Raw genomic sequence first — 21,552 nt, 5'->3', positions numbered from 1 at the left:
TATGCAAATCTAAGTGCATAGAACTGGACTTATGCCGTAAAGGAGAGTTCTTTATTGGAATTTCTTCCTTTTTCTTGTTGTGCAGCCCAAATAAGATATTAAGATTCATTGGTTTTTGCTTTCATTCTTGTTTTATTTAAATTTCAAAGAACAATTGTTTCGGGGTTTTTTTCCTGTTTTTTTTTTTGTTGTTTCAATCATTCTGAATATTACCCAAATACGGATGTTATCCAATGGAGCCCACTCAAAAAATATGACTTCAGATAGTTTGTCGTATATTCAAATATCTGCAAATGGACCAGATCCAAATAACAATATCCGGACCAAGTCCAGTCCGTTTACTACCCCTAATGTGGATGCCTCTGAAAAATACCATTCAGGAAAAAACATCCATGGTGAAGACCAGCGTTAAGCACTGGGTTAACCATTTTTTTTTTACGGCCAACCATGCTTTTTATGTGCCCACAAAAAAAAAAAAAAATTGTTTTTTTATGAAAAACAATAAGAAGGAAGCTGAAGGCGGAAAAATATACATAAGCTTAGTAACTACTTCAACTCCAAGGAAATAAAACACTAAATTACTTACGGGGTTTTACGGGTTCCCTCCTCAGATATCAGGCGAGGATCTCTCTGCCAAAATAAAAAAACATACGTAAAGAAAATAAAAGGTGAATTTGGGCAGGCAAAGGTACCAAAGAAACGAAAATACCCCCAGGTAGAGATTGAAGAGATTGATGACAGCCGTCCTGGCGGGGTGGAGCTGGTGAGCTCGTGGAAGCCTTGAATTCTGTTCCATGGGACTTAGATCAAACGACGGACTTCAAGGTTTCAACTGTGTCATTCAGCCATGGAAACGGTACGAGAATCAAGACAGAGCCAGCGGGGTACTGAAGAAGAAGCTGACGCTATGCCGGCGTCTTTTTTCGTCTCCGAGAGTCCAATGACATACGAGCAATGTACGTCAGGAATAAGTTAATCCTCGTATCCACATATAACCTTGCTAGCGAAAGAAGGCAAATATTCCTTGTTACCAAATATACAATTATGGACATAACAAAATAACAGTAAATAATCATAAATAATAAATATATAGCACAAAATAAAAGAATCATTATGCAAATATATAACATAATAATATGTAGAGATCGAACTTTAGAGCTACTTTATATGATGAGTCTTGTAGAGATCAAACTGGGTAAAAAATAAAATAGACACGGGTGTTAGTTTGAAGGGGCAATGTTTTGTAGACAAAGAAAATATAGAAATCTCTTTTCTCAAGTTCTCGCCTATTTACTCAGTTTTATTCTTCTTCTTCTCCTTCTTATTTATCACTTCATTGCCCTTCATAGACAATTTTAGTGGTCCTTTCTATATCTTAGATGCTTGGAGAGGGATCAACCATTAACAATTTATGAACTTGGTCTACATCGATATCATGAAAGAATGAGGATATGGAATAACTTATTGTGTTTTTTCATGTAAAAAAAATATAGTCCTTCCAGTCGTGCAGGGCAAAAAAAATGATTGAAAGCAAAATAAATAATAAATAATTAACAAAACATAGAATCTTATAGAAAAAATATTATAACCAAAGGACAATAGAGAATGAAAACAAAAGGCTATAGTGTAAATTCAAGCTCCATTCCAAATCAAACTCTTCTTCCACTAGTGGCCATTTTCAACTTCAACACTTTGCCTTTATCGTTGGTGCCAACTCCAACAATAGATCTTCTAATGAGTTCTTTTAATGGGTTTTCTCAATTCTTTCCAACTCTTCTATCTTGTTAGAAATCCATGCTTAGTTCATTCCTTGTCTTTGGCCACAAATTTCAATGCTTGTGTCGTGCAAGTTGGACACTCATCCTCTTGAGAGGGTTTTGCCACTCAATTGAGCTTATCAAGGCTATAATACTGTTGTATTGTAAAATATTAATAATAACAATAAATAATAAATAATTTTAAATACATGATATGTCGATGGGAGCAAATTATACTTAGGGGGGTTAGTCAACAAAATGAAAATTTGATCTTCATCCTCATCTTCATCTTATGCATCTACATGATTTTCATCTTCAAAATAGGTGTTAGCGTGGACAACTTCATCTTCAAAATCTTTGAAATAGGATGTTAGTGTGGACAACTTCATCTTCATCTTCATCTTATAAATTTAAAATCATTGATTTTATTAATTATAAAAATGAGCTAATTAAACTAAGTGTTTGAGTTAACAATATTTTAATTACCACTATTAAATCATTAATACAATAGAGTAAATAAAAAAATTATGATTAATGAATAAAAAATATTATATTAATAACATAAGATAGATTTGCATTGTATTAATTAATAATATATTTTGACAAAATTAAAAGTAATTAATTGATCAAATGAATACTTTGATTACATTTTATTTACCAGAGACTTAAATATGAAGTTTAATATAGTAATAAAATAAAAAATAAAAAATAAATACATATACAACTTTGAAAATAACCTAAACAAAATTATTCAAATAACGAGTTCGTGCCTTTAATATTACAATCAACGAGTTACAAGTTTAGTACATATAAATTACGCATGTTCAAAAGTAATAAGAGTAAACCATCATTCATCGTTCCACATGGATGCCGATATGGCATCTCGAAATTGTGCGGCTCTTGTGGATTCTAATGCACTCTGCCTCCGAATGCTTGTTACTTGGCTACCCACATCCTCAAGATCATCGCAATCGTCACTGTCTGTATCATCCATTGCACCTAATTGGACGGCATCACCTCCTCCACCGAGCTCGCCACCCGAATCATCATCTTCATCTTCAAATATATCATCATAATTTTCTGCACATATATAATTGTGCAATATGCAACAAGCATGTACAATTTTAACCTAGATCTTAAGAAAATGGAGGAGTGCCTTTTAACATTTGAAATCGAGCTTTTAAAGCACCAAAAGTTCACTCGATAATATTCCGTAAAGACGAATGTCTTCGGTTGAATAATTCTTTTTCATTTCTAGGAATATTATCTCCAAATTCTTGCAAATGATATCGGGTTTCTCGATATGGAGCCAAAAATCCCGGAAGATTAGCATAACCAGCATCAACTAGGTAATATTTTCCTATAATAAAAATTATATAGCACATAAAATAATTGAAGATAAAATAGATAAAAAATTACTGCATAAAAATATATTACTTACCTTCAGGTACAAAGATTTTATCTCGACGAGTCAATGCATCCTTCGGTACACGGGAATCGGCTGTTGACCCCTCCCATCCAGCAAGTACGTAAGTGGATTGCATATCAAATGAACATGCTGCCATCACATTTTGTGAGAGATAACCTTTTCTATTCCAAAACCTTGGTTGATATTTAAGTGGAATATTGGCTTTGATATGAGTTCCATCAATAGCTCTAATACAATCCTAATTATACATTTCAATTAATATTTACTAACTTTTTATATTAATCTAAAATTATTTAGTTATGGGAAGTGATGTTACCTTGAAGTAGGGATAAAACATTGAATTTGTTAAAATCTTCGAGTGTGTGCGTTTCGAAGGCCGTTTGACGTAATTAGAGTGAAGTTTGAGGATTGCATCCAACACCTTGTTGAAATACTTACTTATCGTCCAGTTTGATCTATCAAACATCTCTGTTGTGACACTATACACTTGTCCTTGACCAACGGTTAGGAGGAAATATGCAAGTTGTTCTTCAACTGAGATGGTCTTTGTGGCTAATAAAAACCCTTTACTAGTAAGTATATCTACAAATTTGTGAAATACCAGTTGGTTCATCCTGTACACTTTCCGAAATTTAACTAGAGATTTGTTTAGTGCCTTTTGAAAATACAATGGACCATTCATCCCACGAGAACGTGGTACACGTCTGTTGCAATGGTACAGATAGTATCTTTCCATGGCGATCAACAAAGTTGTGAATGCAACCATAGTTGCAACCTTTTCATCGTCTGTCATTGTATCCATGGAAATCCACAAATTCAATCGCCTAAAATTCATAAACACAAGTAAACATCAATTTTCAATCATAACTTATTTGCAATCACACCTATAAACAACAATATTTATCCACATTCCCACATCCTACATTCATCCACATTCCCACATCCTACATTCAATCACATCCTAGATTCATCCACATTCCACGTCCTACATTCAATCACATCCTACATTCATCCACATTCCACATCCGTAGTCAAAACACCATATTCATTTATGCAATATATAAATATAACAACATATCAAATTTAAATACAAACCATACTAATAAGTCTTGCAACGTCATAATTCAAATATCATGTCTACTACATAATAATATTCCAAAAAAATAGTGTATTTATAACGCATTACAATTAGTTTTCAAAACAAAATTTAAGCCACTCGACCCGCTCTTCCACTGTCATTTCCATAAACATGACCTTCTTAGTTGGTGTATCCAACCATGAAGGAGCACAATACTTCAATTTTGTAGGCAAGTCCGGGATTTCCCTGAGGGTTTTGACGCAATCTCTTACAATATCGTCTTTCATCATGAAATTCTCAAATGTCTTAGCAATTCGATCTATTGCATCAAAGATTCTTCTACTAGTGTCATTATCGGGCATTTCGGTTCTCTTTCTACGATGACTTGAAGAAGACCATTTACTTCTTTCAGATTGATTACCTAGAGACTCATCCATGCTTAATAATGGTGATGGAGTATCCATAACTATATCAACATTCTCTGGCTCATCCATTGGGACATGTTCCGATTCACAGATCACCTCATCGCCCTGATCTACAAAGGTTACAGCTCCTAACCCTACCGCTATTGTGTTTTCCACTACCACAACTAATTTGTTGTACAGGGGGCAGCCTTCACGTCTGTACTTCTCAGCATCTTTATGCCCCTACAAGAATAAAACATCATTTAGACGTCTTGGAATAGAGTTATACTAACGCAGAAAACATAAAAAATATTTTATAGTACATCATGTAGTCGAGCCATACAGATTTACTGACCTTTATGTAATCAAGCCATACAAAATTACATACAGTAACTCGTTGTGTGGTTGCATCCCAACCAAACCCACTACTGTTGATACAGCTCGTTACCCTTTGGTATGTTTTCTTCTATGCTCTTGTTCGATTCTTCACCTGCTCAACAATTATTTTCATGACTGTGTCTTCATTGAACTTATTTACACAGTCCATGTATACCTCATGCTTCCACACCCCGTTAGGCAACTTCTTCCTAGATTGACCTGCTCGACCAAGAGATCGAGCATTTTGTTATCATCATCGAATGTCCAAATATCATATGTTCGACCACTTGGTTGTCTTCTTGCAGCCATGTATAATCTAAATCCGAGACGGTCCTCACAGTAAAAACTTTACCAGACAACCTTTACTCGTCACGGAAACACAAACCATAAAAAAAAAATACCAACACAAACCATAAAAAAATACCATGTGGTGGATACGTATAATATCCGAATCTCCTCACCACATGGCAAAAACATTCCATAGCACTTAAAAAATTCTCAACAACATTCTCACACGTTTCAAAATTAATTAAATTATTTTCACTAATGCATATGCACTAAACAATGAAAACACACATACATCAAGTCCAAATTCACCGAAGACCCCTGGTAGAGCCCCATATAACTTCACAGTCACTATGAACTTTACCTCGTCAGTGATGGGGGTCGGGTTTCGTTGGCTAATGGACGCCAGTGTAAGCGACTCAACCTTGTTTGAATTGGACTAAAAACCCCTAAACACTAATTCTAGAACTTAATACCTTAAAAGCTCAAAACCCTAAACCCTAATTCCAAACCCTAAATCTAAAAAACCCTAGAGATAAAAAACACAAAACCCCCAAAACCTTAAAAACCATAAACCCCCTAAACCTTAAAAATCCTAATCCCTAAAATACCCTAAACCCTAAACCTTTAACCCTAAACCCGAAACACAAACCTTAAAAAAAAAACCTAAACCATCAAACCCTAAACCCTATCACCTACTAAACTCTAAACCCTAAACACTAATTCCAGGATTTAATACATTAAAAGCCCTAAACCCTAAACCCTACACCCTAATTCCAAACCCTAAACCCAAAAAACCTTATAGCTTAAAAACCCTAAATCCCCTAAACCTTAAAAACCCTAATCCCTAAAATACCCTAAATCCTTAACCATAAACCCTAAACCCTAACTACTGGACCCTTAAATACCGAACAACAAACCCTAAAAATAATCCATACACGAATCAAGAATTTAGACTATAAACCGTAACCCTAAATCCCAAAATAATGCACAAATAACCCCCAGTTACGCACTAAAAATAAATTTAAATCAAATAAAACAATAATTTAATGAAAAAAATTAGGATTTAGGCATACCTTATGAAATTTGGAGAAATCCGAAGCCGAAGGGTGAAATCGACGCCTAATCAAAGTAGATATTAAGCAATCGATGTCCAAATGTCCAAAATCGAAGAAAATCGAAATGGAAATGGGGAAATTGAACGAAATTGGAAGGTATTTTTGGGGGAAAGGAGACTAACCAGAGAGAGAAGTGAGTGGGAGGCCGAAAGGGAGAAGAGAGGGAGAAGGCAGAGAAGAAAGGGAGGTCAGGAGGGAATAGAGAGAGAGAAGTGAGAGAGAGCGAGTCCGAGAGAAGAGAGGGAGTCACGGAGACGACAGAGGGGGTGCGAGAGAGAGGGCGGGACCGAGAGAAGACCGAGAGACGAGGCCGGAGACGAGAGGGAACTGAGACGGTGGCCGGAGACGAAGGACGAGATCGACGTCGGGGACGCAGGGAGACGAGAGAGGGAAGGGAGTGCGGGAGAGAGGAAGAAAAAATGATAAATGACGACGCGCGATTGGGGGGTGCGAGGAGAGAGAGGGGAAAATGCGAGTGTCGCTCGTCCTTCAATTCAAAGAAGATCAAAAAGAGTCTTTTTCCACATGATCAAAATAAAACCGTGGAGATAAAAGACCCCTCCATCCCCTGCATCAAGATGAAGCTTCATCTGCGCTCACTAACGACTTCAAGTGTTGAAGGGCGTTTTGCGGTTGAAGATCATCTCGTCCTTCAAGTTGACTAAACCCCCCTTAGATTTTTTTCATGTAATTGCAAGTTCGTGGATATGTTGTAGTAAGTTTGCCACCCAATCACCTCACATAAATGGCGACAATATCATTGTAGAACCTAGAAAAAATTGCCAACCCGTTCCTTTCATTTTGCAGTATTCCAGTCCACACCAAGTACTCACATAAATGGCGACAATATCATTGTAGAACCTAGAAAAAATTGCCAACCCGTTCCTTTCATTTTGCAGTATTCCAGTCCACACCAAGTAGGGAGCTCAAAATTAACGGGTCGTTTACAGCCATGCTGTCCGTTTCCCTCCAAATACCAGCACGTGCCGAGTGTGTGAACAAACCCCAATAGAATCTTTCTCACTGCAACCAAAACTGGCGGGAATCCTTTCTTCCACATCGTGCTTTGCTATCTGCTGTCGACACCCGCTGCAATGAACAGCAAACGCCGAGCCCCGGCTCCTGCTCAGCATGGCTCGAAAAAGTTTCATCCTCAACAGTCATCTCCACCACCTCCGCCGCCGGTGGAAGAGGAGGACATGGACGAAGACGTCTTCTTGGAAGAAACCCTCTGGCGGGACCGGGAAGAAGAAGATATGCTGCGGAGAGACCAGGAAACGTTCCTTACTCTTGCTGCTCGTCTTGACAAGTGGGCACGTCCTCCCCTTTCCCGGGCTTATCTTTCAGATACACAAAACATAAGTAGGCTTCTAAGTTTCAATTTTTCGTTTTTCCATCCGTTTGTTCCCTTAATGAAATTGAATCATTTATTTCAATTTCTGTTCCCCTCTCACATTTGCGATTTTGGGTTTAGTCTTTCAGCAACTGGAGATCGATTATGTGATTGGTGAAAGCTATAAAGAATTGCTTCCAAATTCCTCTGGTCCTGCTGCAATTCTCAGAATTTTTGGCGTAACTAGGGAAGGTCAAATATTTTCTTTTGCCACCTTTCTGTTCTTTTCAATTCATTCTAAAAAGGTTAGTCGTGATAAACGGACACTGTTGACTGGTTTGATAGTACATTCATGTATCTAGTGGACGACATCATAATGGGATAAGTTCTTACTCGCTTTTTGATTCGACTGAATCCATGCTTTTGAATGTCAATAGTATATCTGGGATACATTAGGTGTGTTTTTTAAATGAAGGCTATCCTTGACGGTTTAGGTGGCTTGACTGTCCAATAAATTTCCATTTGTGTAACTGGTATCACTATCACATTCGGGTTACTGAGAAACAATCCTTGCTGCAAATTTTTCAAGTGCTTTTTGATTATTTATTTACTTTGATTTTTGCTGGTGTGGGACCAACTGCCTTTGTGGATGATTAGGTCACAGTATCTGCTGCCATGTTCACGGTTTCGAGCCATATTTCTTTATTAGCTGTCCACCAGGAATGGGTCCCGATGACATTTCTGGCTTTCATCAAGTCCTTGAGGTACCAATTGATATTGTGATATAATTCTTTACTGTGCCCTTTTTCACCTGGTGTTTATTATGTGGATTTCAGGCAAGAATGAGGGAAGTGAACCGGAACAGTAAGGTTTTAAAGTTTGTTAGAAGGATTGAGTTAGTCCATAAGAGGAGTATCATGTATTACCAGCAGCAGAATTGTCAACCCTTTCTGAAGATTATTGTTACTTTGCCAACAATGGTTGCCAGCTGTCGAGGTAAGTGTTGTTTGGAGATTTATATAAACGTGAGGTTGCTGTTGTAGCTTCATGTTAGACCCTTGTAAACCTGTCTCTGTACAAGTACAACTGCTAGAATTGATGTTCCAAGATTGCTCATAGAACTGGTGATGTGTATACAACTACATTTCCATGTTTCAATGATCATACTGGAGAAGAGGACTGTCCAGTGAAAGGGACAGAAAAAAAAAGGAACACACAGAGAGGATAGTGGGAAGGGTTATATGTCGGTAGTCCTATATATGATGGATAATGAGATAGGGTTGGCTGCACAACCGAACCTGTTAGCACATCTTCGGAGTTAATCGGCCTTAGATAAATAGTTTAACATTCTGGAAAATTTGTTTGCATGCAGTTCTTTAAAAAATATCGTGAACTAGAGTGATTATTTGATGTATCTTTTCCCTGGCTTTGAGATTTAGTAAATGGAAACAAACATGAAATATCTTTTGAAAACATGAAATGTCAGAATTTAATTGAGAGAGATGAGAAGAATATTAGAAGCAACAGAATTACATCACGCTAAGGCAAAGCCAAAAAGAAGCTTAACAGGAAAGAAGGAGGAATAAATCAAATTAGAGGATAAGTACCCCTTCTACAATTGAATGCAAAAGTACTTGTGACATGCCAAAGGATCTGCCATACAATTTGCACTTCGAGTCATATGGTTCCATCTAATCTGAAGAAAACTGCAAAAATTATTTCTTCAGATTAGATGGAGCCATAAGGATTATTTCTTTTGGCAATTTACCTCTTATATTCATTGAGCCATAAAAGCTGCCGAGGGGGAGCCTTCTTGGAAGAGAACCAAGATAAACTACCCCAGAATCCACCTGAACTACAAGAGAGCAAGAATAGTGCTGGACATAAAATTCTCAACCCTGACAAGAGCAAGGATTTCTGACTTAGCAGTACAACAACACCCCAAATGGTGTAGAGGAAAACATGAATAAGGTGATGTGAATGACCTGAATGATCATGGATGGCACCTCCTCTCCCAACACGACCTATAAACATGAAGTCCTTCAAGAAAGAAAAGAACTGTTTGGAAGAAAAAAAATGTTAAGGAATAGTCCCACATGGATTAGTGAGATCAAAGATCTTGAGTTGATTAGTTGATGGATCCACTTCTCTCATTCAGGGGGAGGGTATAGTTCGCACTACTCCACAAATATCCTTATTTATTTTCTCTGGGAAAGAACAATACCTCGCTTGCTACGAGCGTCGCCAGATATTGTTTAGCTTTTTGTAATGCCGTCAAGATCATCACCAGATAACATAATGTCATCTACACAGACAACCAAAACCACCATACCAGTCTTCTTTTTAAGTAGGAATATAAAATGAGCACAATGACTCCTATAGAACCCAAATTGTAGTATCACATCACTAAACTTTTCAAACCAGGCCCGTGGATCATGTTAAAGTCCATAAATAGCCTTCTGCATCTTACACACCTTTTCTGTCTCCTCTGAGCAACATACCCTGAAGGTTGCTCCATATACACTTCCTCATATAGATCACCATATAAAAAGGCATTCTTCACATTGAGTTGAAAGAGAGGCCAACCCTTATTAACAACCACATATATTAAGATACGTACCGAAGTAAGTCGGGCCACAGGAGAGAACGTCTCAAAGACATCAACTCCAAAAGTCTGCGTATACCCTTTCGCTACCAGCCGAGCTTTGTACCGTTTAATAGAGCCATTAACATTATATTTGATAGTAACGCAAGTCTTGGGCAAGTTTATATGGATTTTGTGGATCATCTTTTCATTTTCAGCAATCTCCTTGAAATTTTTTACCAGATTTCTGAACTGGTAGGGTAAAAATTTCATTTTCCCTTTTTTTTGCCTATTTTAGCCTATTGGCTAATGATTACTGCTTCTATTTGACTGAATGTTGCGATTTAGAAGTGTTTGATGATCCCAATTTGAGGGAATTTCTCAAATTTGCCTGCATCATCAACCTAATGCTTGCGTCATCATCCATATAGCCTATGCCATCTTGATTTCTTACAATTAGGTTATTTTTTCATTAATTTATGGTCTCAATTGCTGGAATTGATCACTATTGGTTCTAAATTGAATGAATTGGGTGATGCATTGCCCAAATTGAATTTGGTGTGGGGCCCACTTGACAACGCAAATATTGAAATTTGGGGAAAGTGCTTCCCTTTGGTTAATTGATGCTTTAGTGTACTGAATTGTGGTGTTTGGTAATATTTAATGGCTGATTCCAGCACACGGGTTGCTGTCCAAAGGATTGTTGAGAGCTTAGATGTGAAGTTCTCTCAGTCTAATCAGATAACTATGATCTGGTTGAATGGATCGAATTATGTAAACTGGTCTAGATCAGTTTTGATGTATTTGAGGGTCAGAAGAATGACAAAATATATAAATGATGATCCCCCGGTACCTATTACTAAAGATTGGGTGGCAGAAGATAATTTATTAATGACCTGGTTTGTCAATAGTATGGAATCCAAATTTAGTGATAAGATTTTGAGTTGTAGTACTGCTAAGGTAATGTGGACTACATTGGCTTCCATTTTGTCTTAAGAAAGTAATTTATCAAAGATCTATGAGTTATATGTGAAATTCTTTAATATGAAGCGTGGAGGTAGATCAGTGACAAATTATTTCATTGAGATGAGGGGAGTACTACAGGAGATTAGTACTTTCCATCCTTTTACTACGAATGTTGAAGACATCCGTAAGAAAGAAAATCAGATTTAAGTAGCCCAATTTTTGGATGGTTTGGGGCATGAGTATGATGCTATTAGAGTCCAATTGTTGGTCAATGAGGATGTGACCACTCTTGAGCAAACTTTTAATAGAGTTCTTCGAGCTGAAGGTGCAATTTGTAAGTAAGAATGAGTCAGGTGGAACCCTCTCAGAAGTAGCTGCTCTTAACTTTTAACCTTCTACTGGTAAGCCCGATGGTCAGTTTCATGGTGGTAATAATAGAGGAAGAGGTCGCTCTTATACAACCCGTGGTTGTGACCGAAATGATCGGGGGGATCAAAAATGTGTTTATTATGGTAGAACTAATCATTTTTTGAGAAATGCTGGGATAAATTTGGTAAACCTACCTAGGCGAACTTTATAGTCACAGATAAGGACGCCTCCTTACACACTGGATCCTATGAGAAAATTCAGCAGTTATTACAACAACTGGGTCAATTGACTGCTTCATCTATTGCTTCTCAGACTATCGAGATTCCTCCCTCTTCCTCAACGAGTGCCACGATGGCTAGTACAAGTATGAATGCACTAAATGTGTCTCATTCCCCCTCTTAGATCATCAGGAGCCTCTACACACATGTTAGGTATGCCCTCTCTATTTCAGTCCATTAGTCCATCTCATTCATATCGTCGAGGTACTTTAGCTGATGGATCCACCTCTCACATTCAGGGGGAGGGTATAGTTTTTACTACTCCACAAATATGCTTAGATTCTGTTTTATTTGTACCAAAGTTTCTAGTTAATCTCTTGTTCATGAGTCATATAACTAAATCCTTAAACTGTTCAGTAACCTTTTATCCTACTTCTTGTGTTTTCCAAGACTTGCAGACGAAGAGGACAATTGGTTCAAGACATGAGAAGGGAGGGCTCTACATGCTGGATGATGTATCCATTTCTCGAGCTATAGGTATCACTACTGCAAATTATTCTTACTTGTGGCATTTGCGCTTGGGAGATCCCTTACCAGCTAAGTTGGTCAACCTTTTCCTTCTCTACCAGCCAATATTTCATTTGATTGCGAATCCTGTCAGCTAGGAAAGCATCGTCGCTCCAGTTTCCCAATTAGTTATAGTCAAAGCACCAAGTTGTTAGAAACAACAGATCATATCCTTTTACATTGCGAGTATGCCCATTTGGTTTGGACCGAACTCATAAACAAAATTGGGTTGCAATATTGCCTATCTCAAATAGTACCCTCTACAATACTCTCTGTTTCTAGCGCTCAATGTGGGAAAATATTAATCTCTTGCTGTGTGGGTTACACTGTCTGGAGTCTATGGAAAGAGAGAAACAATAGAAAATTTAATCGAAAATCTCTTCCCTGGCAAATTTTGTACAATAGAATCATTGGGCAAGTATCCTCTTGGGTACTCATGCAGAAGGACTTTTAGAACTTAAAAGGATCAAATTTGCGTGGTAATTGGCGTCTCATTGTGGAAATGTCTTTTCCATCGCACCCTTCTCCTATGAAAATTTGGTCTCCAAAACTTTGATGGAAGTGTGTTTAATTGCCCTGGGCCGTCTGGATTTGGTGGAGTCATTCATGACGAGAAAGGGAATCTTCTTTTATCATATGCTGGACCGATTGGCATATCTGATTCAACGAGTACTGAGTTACAGGGGCTGTATAATGAGTTAAAACACTTTAAGCAAAAGATGGGGGGCCCTCTCTGTGTTGAAGGTGATTCAAAAGTTGTTATCAATTGGTGCATGAGTTCTTCAAAACCTCCTCTGCGACATTGGGAATTATTTGAGGAGATCTATACTTTAGTTTCCCAAATGCATTGTAAATGGAATTATATTCCTAGATCTGCTAATCATTTAGCTGATAATTAGGCTAAACAAGGTGTTTCCCTCCGACAACTTGTTGTGGAGGAAGACCTTCTTTAGCAAGGTATGTATACTTTCTTCATCTTACAATATATATTCACACCTTATTTCAAAAAAAAAAACACCAAGTTGTTTGAATTAGTCCACTCTAATGTATGGGGTCCATGTTGGGTTCCTGGCCCATTTTGGTTTTAAGTATTGTGTGTCATTCATTGATGATTTCAGTTGAGTCACTTAGGTGTATCTCCTACGTGAGAAGTCTGAAGTATTTGATATATTCCTCAATTTTTTCAATGAAATAAAAAATCAATTTGGTGCTTGTGTTCATGTACTTTGTACCGACAATGGTTTGAAATATCTTAACCATAAATTTTCATGGTATTAGAGCAAGTACTCGTATGTGCCTCCACCCAAATTATCCACGTGCCTACACGTGAGGGTCTCTACCCAAATTATCTACGTGCCTGCACGTGAGAGGGAGTATTAAGGAATAGTCCCACAAGGATTAGTGAGATAAAAAATCTTGAGTTTATTAGTTGGCAGAAAAGGTTTCCTAAGTGACTAGTCATTTTGGGATAGAGCCTTGGACCCAATTTAACAAAAGAGACGTGAACTTGTAATTGAATACTGAAACTTGTCAATTTCTTTTTATAGTTGTCTTGTTTTAAGTTCTTTTATGCATTGCGTAGGCATTTTGGAGAGGGGCATACAGATTGAAGGACTTGGTTCTAAGAGTTTCCTGACATATGAGAGCAATGTACTCTTTGCTCTGCGTTTCATGATTGACTGTAACATTGTTGGTGGCAACTGGATAGAAGTTCCTGCTGGGAAGTACAAGAAGGCGATGAAGAGCATGTCATATTGTCAACTCGAGTTTGATTGTCTGTATCCTTTTGTACTAGTAATTGTGATGTAAAAGTGGTTCTTTCATCATGCTAGTTGTTTTCCCTAAAGTTGTCCATAGATATTCTCAATTAGTCAGTCATGCCCCAGAGGGAGAGTTCTGTAAAATGGCTCCATTTCGCATATTGAGCTTTGACATTGAGTGTGCTGGTCGGAAAGGACTTTTTCCTGAACCAACACATGATCCTGTTATTCAGGTTCAGTTCTATTTGCTTGTTGCAGTAGTTTTTGAAATTTAAAATTTATAAGATTTATTAACTTGGTTATTTTAGCATATTTTCTGCTAATAGAAATGATTTTGACAGGTTGCCAATCTAGTAACTCTACAAGGAGAAAATCAACCTTTTATACGGAACATCATGACTTTAAAGTCGTGTGCTCCCATAGTTGGTGTAGATGTTATGTCCTTTGACACTGAAAAGGATGTTCTACTAGCTTGGAGGGTAAAATTCTTTAATATTCATTCTAGGTCAAATTCTTATAATTTCCCTTCGCCTCTGTTTTTTTCTCCGTTAATATATACATCCTTTTCAAAAAGAAAAAGTCAAATTCTTATAATTGAGTTAATTTTGGCCATTATTAATCTTGAAGAATGTATACTTTTTTTCTGGTGATTTACTCTTTTTCCTCCTCCAATTATTGCTGTTTATAAGAGATGAACCTTATCCAGAGAAATTTGTTATCCTTGGATGTATTTCTTCTACTGTTATACTCTCCATGACATAGCTTATACTAAAATCATGAACTTGCAGGATTTCATTCGGGAAGTTGACCCTGATATTATTATTGGATACAACATCTGCAAGTTTGATCTGCCTTATCTAATAGAGGTTTTCTATTTTCTATTTATTTATTTTTTATTTTACATATCAAATATTTCTTATTGCTGCAAACTTTGCTTAATGTTATTGTTAGGAAATCTACTGAGGGGTAATTTGGTCATTTCACATAAGCTGGTGTTTCTGATATCTACGTTATCTTGTTTTACATGTTTGATTATGTTACTAGACTTAGTTTCATATGTTTTGATTATGTAAATTGGGAGAGAATAAGGTTTAAGTGAATTTAAGTGTATAGGGGCATTTTTGTACTTTGACGTGTTTCACTTAATAAATAGATGAGGAGGTTGAGCACAACCCTCAACAAGACTCTTCTCAAGAAGTCTCTCTTCTCAAAGTTTCTCCCCTCTTCTCTCCTTCAATTTCTCTCTTATTTTCCTTTTTCACAGTTTTTAAAGGCAGTCAATTTCTTCTGCAGAGAGCTGAGGCACTGAAAATTCCAGAGTTTCCAATTTTGGGCCGTATAAGAAATAGTAGGGTCCGCATCAAAGATACAACATTTTCCTCAAGGTCAGTTTTTCTTTTTATTTTTTAATAATGAGAAAATAAATTCATTAAGATAGCTCCCTTGGGAGAAAGAGTTCATGGCTAGCAAGCAACTATAAGAAAAGCCAAGAAAATAAAAAAAGCCATATGCAAAGGTACTTTTTCTGCACTTAGCAAGGTTAGTTTTCACTATGGGTAATGTTTTGCTATTTAATTGTCTAGGGACCTGCTTAGTTTTATTGATAAGTGTGAAGTTGGGTCCAAGGTCCATCCCAGAATGACTAGTCAACTTAGGAAGCCTCTTTCCCAACTAATAAATTCAAGATATTTGTACTCACTAAATATGTGGGATTATTCCTTAACACTCCCGCTCACGTGTAGGCCCTCTTTTGTGGTTCTACAAGTGGTGTAGGCCCTCTTTTGTGTCTCTACAAGTGGATAATTTAGGTATAGGCCCAAATATGAGTACCTACTCTGATACCATGTGAAGTTGGGTTCAAGGTCTATCCCAAAATGACTAGCCAACTTAGGAAGTTTCTTTCCCAACTAATAAACTCAAGATCTTTATACTCACTAAATATGTGGAATTATTCCTTAACAATAAGAATTGCCAAACTACATTTCAAAAAAAAAAAAAAAAAGAATTGCCAAACTACATTTCATAAAAAAAAAGAATTGCCAAACTACCTGGGCTTACTGTTCTTTCAATGGAGATTGGACCCTGTTTTTCAATACTGGTTTGTCCAAGTTAACACACCCTCTCTTAGGTGCCTGTTTTGTCATGTCTTTTGTTTTCAATTAAAGAATCACCTTTCGGTTGATAATGTTGACACTTGTCAACATGCAGGCAGTTAGGAATGCGAGAGAGTAAAGAAGTTACAATTGAAGGAAGAGTCCAATTTGATTTGCTTCAGGTCCTTTTCTAGGATCTCTCTCTCTCTCTCTTTCTTTTTGTGGTTTGATCCATTGTTGCATCTGCAGTAAATCTCTTGATTGCTGTAACGTCATTTTACTACAGGCTGTGCTGAGGGACTACAAGCTAAGTTCATATTCATTGAATTCTGTTTCAGCTCACTTCCTCTCAGAGCAGGTAATAATTTACTTCTTCACATGTTTTTCATTTACCTGTTTTGCTCTTCTCAGATGTTATGACGTCGTCATTATGATGGTCTTGCTCTGACTATAGTAGGTCACCTACGTGAATCCTTTTCTTCCATTCCACTCTATCATATACTAGGTTGGTTGTTAGATAGAGCTCTTTTTTGTTTGTCCTGACGGGTTTCTGTATGTATCTTTTTGGCAATACTGTACTTGTTGGCGATCCATCAACCAGCACTTCTCACTTCTGCACTATGTACCTCCATTGAGACTTTTCTTCAATGTTATGTATATTCAAATATTTCCTTGTAGCTTTTAAACTTCTTCTGGACTTGCCAGTTTCTTTTGAAAATTGAGTCTGTTTGATGCTCTCTGTAGATTTTTAAAATTGTTTTAACTTAGCGTTTTAAGAAATCTATCATCAAGAAACTCAACTAACAGGAGCAACTCCTGCATTTTTCTTCTTCATTTTGTTTTTGATTGCAGTTGAAATGTTTGTCTTTACTTGGACAATCAGTTGAACCTTCTGACATCAGTCCTAAGCAAGTCAGATCTGTTCATTTCACATTATACTGAAGTGTGTCTACAGTTCTAATGGATTTTGCAGCTAGCCGTTTTGCTATTGTCTTGAAACACCTGGGATCTCTTAAAATGACTTATATCATATGTGATGTTGTGGTGCTGTGGGCCCACTCTTATGGTCCTGTGGGCTCCACAGTTTTGGTCCTTTGCAGCTCACTGGATTATAAGAGGTGTGGGAGAAGAATAATGTTTAAGTTTAGACTGCTTGCAAGTTCTGTATTCTGTTCAGGTGACCAAATTCAGCATCTATAGTTACCTTCCAAGGGAGGATACTTCCATGCTAACTATTGTAACCCTTCCATGTAGGAAGAAAAACTAGAGTTTTTAGTGGCAATCCTGATGAAGGTAGAGCTAATTGAAAATGTTCCAGTATGATCCCTTTCCGAAGAAATTACATGAAATTCTTAACCACAATCCATGTTTGGTGGTAGAAAAAAATGGAGGTTTGGTCCTCTTCCCTTGCATCTTGAAACCTTTCTCTGGTGTGCACCCCCCTCCTCAAGGAGCACCCAGAACAATCCTGGCCCAGCTTGTGGAGCAGGTGTAATTTGGGGTCAGGTGGGGTAATATTTTTGCAGTTGTTTCTCTGCAGGATGGAATAACCTCTTTACCTCATTTGATGATTGTCAGTCTGAATCTTGTAAGAAATAATTGAAATAGTTTATTATTTTCGATGGCAGAAAGAAGATGTTCATCATTCAATTATATCCGATCTCCATAACGGCAATGCAGAAACAAGGAGGCGGCTTGCAGTTTATTGCTTGAAGGTACAATTGGGTCTGTAAATTCCCTACCTTGCTGGTTTTTTATGATAATGGCTTATTCTTGTCCAATTTCATGATTTTTTTACCTGTCGATGTTGCCTACTCTATAAGATATTTTCAATACTTCTCTTAGGTTAATAACAGAAAGAATTGGCGTTTGGAAGTTATATATCAACCAAACTGAAGAAATGTATTTTTATTTATTGGTGAAAACAATCAGAGCACTGCTGCCAAAAAAGTTTCAAAGCCTATGTTTGGTTTCTTTTTACTGTTTGAACATTTTTTATATTAGAAGGCGCAATTCTGCAACCATGCTTACTTCATTACTCATTTTTCCCCTGGTAAGAAAGTTGTTCTTGTCCTGTTTATTACATTTGATACATTAGAACCTGTGAGAAAATCTGTTCAGGGATATTTTGGTCTTTTCACTTCAGCTTATGATGTATATTTCTATGTCATCATGTTCTATGGTTGTATTATGTTAGTGGTTTAAGTTTCATGTATTTTGGATATGTGGTATGGGAGATATAAGGAGTTAAGCTGTTAAGTGTATAGAAGGGCATTTTAGTTATTGTACCAACCACTTTAGTTAATAGAAAAGGGGGTTGAGCTTGACCTGCAACGAGATTCAAATCTGAGCCTCTTTTCTTTCTTCTTCTCTCCTCTCTCATTCTTTCTCTCTCTCCTCTCCAATCTTCAATTTTCACATTGTAACAGAGCAAATAGATTGCATATGGCAGGCCCTATTCATCATTAGCATACTCAATTGAAGAGGGTGACTTCCTAGAAGTGGCTCTTATATTGATGCTTCATTTGAATGTACCTAAGCCATATTGGGGTGATGCTGTCCTTTTTGCTAGCTATCTTGTAAACATGATGCCCTCGTTTGTTCTTGAGGGTAAAATTCCTATCTAGGTGTTGCTTCCCTCTGCTCCATTGTTTCATGTGTCTCCTTGTATGTTTGACTATGTATGTTTTGTTCATGTCTTTGGCCCATCCAAAGATAAGTTGTCTCCCCATGCTGTCAAGTGTGTCTTCATAGGATATTCTCAAACACAAAAGGGTTACAAGTGTTTTTGTCCATCTACTAGAAAAACATGTCTCTGTTGATGTTATATTTTTTGAGGATACCCCCTTCTTTGTGTCATCTTCTTCAAATGTTGCACCGTCCTTCTCCTGGTATTGGATTTGTTGTTCCTCTCCTAGTTGATGATTGTTCTGGACCTCCACCAAGTGCTACTGTTGAGAAACCATTGTAGTATATCGTTGTCTGCAGGTGCCCTCTTCTCAGCCTTCAACCTCCTCTCTCATGCAGGGCCATTACCTTGATACGTCCAAGGATCCTGAGTTAAGTGACCTACACCTTCCTATTGTTCTTCGGAAGGGTGTCAGAAAAAGTACTTGTTATCCATTGTCTCATTTTGTTTCTTTTAGTTCCTTGTCTGACAAATACAAGAAGTTTGTGTTGTCTCTTTTTGCTTCTTTTTTCCATACAAGATGCTCTTTCTTCTCAACAGTGGAAACATGCCATATATGTTGGAATGGAGGCTTTTTTAGATAGAGGAACATGACAAGTATGTGACTTGCATTTGGGAGCTGTTGTTGTTGAATGTAGTTGGGTGTTTATAGTAAAGTATAAGGTTGATGGTTCCATTGAATAATTTAAGGCTCGGTTGGTAGCAAAAGGGTACATACAGACTTATGGTGTTGATATGTTTGAGATGCTCTCTCTAGTCACCTGATTATCATCTGCCCATATTTTAGTGTCTCTTGCAATAAATCAGGGGCGGTCCTTGTGTCAACTGGATATAATAAATATTTTCTTGTGTGGTGATCTAGAAGAAGTTTATATGGAGCAACCACAATGACATGTTGCTTAGGGGGGGATGCATGAAGTATATAAACTCAAGAAAACTATTTATGACATTAAACAAAGGCCAGGGGCATGGTTTGAAAAGTTTAGCCAAGTGGTGATGTCAATGGGGTTCTCTAGAAATCATTGTGACCACTCATTGTTTGTATTGAAGAAGTCATCTGGGGTTGTAGTATTACTGTTTTATGTAGATGACGTTATATTGTCTGGTAGTAATGTGGTTGGCAATAAAGAAGTAAATCTCATCTAGCAATACATTTCCAGACTAAGGATCTGGGGTTGCTGAAATGTTTTCGGGGGATTGAAGTGGCGAGAAGTAAAGAAGGTCTTGTGTTGACACAATGGAAGTATAGTATGTTACAAGAGTATGGACTATTGGAAGCCAAACCTGTTGATACTCCGTTGGAAATTGGACATGATCTCTATGATGAATAGAGTGCAAAGCTAAATGATAAGACAAAGTACCGAAGATTAGTTGGTAAACTCATATATGCTACAATTACTCCATCAAATATCTCATTTGCAATGAGTGTAGTGAGTCAATTTATGGAACACCCAAGCAAGGTCCATTTGGAAGCAGCACAAAGAATCTTAAAATATTTGAAAAGGTCACTAGGGAAAGGTCTCTTTTTTAAGCCTCGTGATCATTTGAAAATTGAAGCATTTTCTGATGTTTATTATGTTGCTTCCAAACCAGATAGGAAGTCCACTATTGGTTATTGTGTATTTCTGGGTGGTAACTTGATAAGTTGGAAGAGTAAGAAGCAAAACGTTGTGGTTCGATATAGTGCTGAGGCGGAATATAGAGTAATAGTTCACACTGTTAGTGAATTGAAGTGGGTGAGGTCTGTGATACAGGAGTTAGGTTATTTCCAGGATGAGCCTGTGACTAAGTATTGTGACAACCAAGCAACCGTATTTATTGCCAATAATCTAGTATTTTATGAGAGGATAAAACACATAGAAGTGGATTATCATTTTATTTGGGATGCTATTATGAGAAAGGAGGTAGTCACCCCATATGTTCGGTCTGGAGATCAGTTTGGAGATGTATTTATTAGAACCCTAGGAAAATGTGAATTTGTGATTTTTTGTGACATGCTGGGTCTTATGAACATATATGCTCCAACTTGAGAGGGAGTGTGAGAAAATATTCTTAGTGGAATATTTGTCATTTCACCTCAACAAATGATTTATATTTCTATGTCATCTTGTTCTAAATGTTTTATTATGTTAGTCGTTTAAGTTTCATGTATTTTGGATATATAGTATGAGAGATTTAAGGACTTAAGTGGTTAATTGTATAGGCATTACCACACCAGCCGATCACAACTTTGGAATCCCCTTCAACTTGGAGAGGGCCACGACAATGGTTTCGGAAAATGCGAAGGCCGTGGAGAAGGCCAGCAATCTCAGTGGTCATCAAGTCAGCAATTCTCAGAGGGCCAACAAAGGAGATAATCTGATTGCCAATGGAGTCTTGAATGACGCCACCAAATCATGCCATTCTAGGATTATCGAGAGAGGAGCCATCAAAATTTAGCTTGAGAGAACTGGGCCGAGGGGGCAGCCATTCCTGAATGATGGTGGTGGGGGGGGGGGGGGGGGGGGGGGGGGGGGGGAGGGAG

General features: G+C 37.4%; 2 protein-coding genes across 6 annotated transcripts in view; one reads left to right on the top strand and one right to left on the bottom strand.

Annotated features, from left to right (window-relative positions):
• LOC137945363 (mediator of RNA polymerase II transcription subunit 23) overlaps positions 1-940 on the bottom strand; it is a 71,026-nt gene extending 70,086 nt beyond the window's left edge. For both annotated transcript variants that reach the window (XM_068791226.1, XM_068791227.1), the window contains exons 1-2: positions 710-940; positions 587-630 (exon numbers count right to left, since the gene is read on the bottom strand). In XM_068791226.1, coding sequence (XP_068647327.1) covers positions 587-630; positions 710-796 — 131 coding nt within the window. In that variant the 5' untranslated portion in view covers positions 797-940. The remainder of the gene's footprint in view (positions 1-586; positions 631-709) is intronic.
• A 6,562-nt stretch (positions 941-7,502) lies between these two features.
• Positions 7,503-21,552, top strand: part of LOC137945402 (DNA polymerase delta catalytic subunit-like) — a 56,170-nt gene continuing 42,120 nt past the window's right edge. For all 4 annotated transcript variants that reach the window (XM_068791283.1, XM_068791279.1, XM_068791281.1 and 1 more), the window contains exons 1-12: positions 7,503-7,811; positions 7,924-8,034; positions 8,440-8,546; positions 8,619-8,778; positions 14,069-14,264; positions 14,344-14,479; positions 14,588-14,725; positions 15,035-15,112; positions 15,540-15,631; positions 16,455-16,521; positions 16,626-16,697; positions 17,968-18,054. In XM_068791283.1, coding sequence (XP_068647384.1) covers positions 7,544-7,811; positions 7,924-8,034; positions 8,440-8,546; positions 8,619-8,778; positions 14,069-14,264; positions 14,344-14,479; positions 14,588-14,725; positions 15,035-15,112; positions 15,540-15,631; positions 16,455-16,521; positions 16,626-16,697; positions 17,968-18,054 — 1,512 coding nt within the window. In that variant the 5' untranslated portion in view covers positions 7,503-7,543. The remainder of the gene's footprint in view (positions 7,812-7,923; positions 8,035-8,439; positions 8,547-8,618; positions 8,779-14,068; positions 14,265-14,343; positions 14,480-14,587; positions 14,726-15,034; positions 15,113-15,539; positions 15,632-16,454; positions 16,522-16,625; positions 16,698-17,967; positions 18,055-21,552) is intronic.

This window comes from Aristolochia californica, unplaced genomic scaffold, assembly GCF_029961685.1.
Source record: "Aristolochia californica isolate CCGP_79_NKW_82.1479 unplaced genomic scaffold, dmAriCali1.0.hap1 SCAF_12, whole genome shotgun sequence".
NCBI classification, from domain to species: domain Eukaryota; kingdom Viridiplantae; phylum Streptophyta; class Magnoliopsida; order Piperales; family Aristolochiaceae; genus Aristolochia; species Aristolochia californica.
Note: the sequence above shows the minus strand (reverse complement) of the source record. Positions and strands in the feature narration are given on the sequence as shown.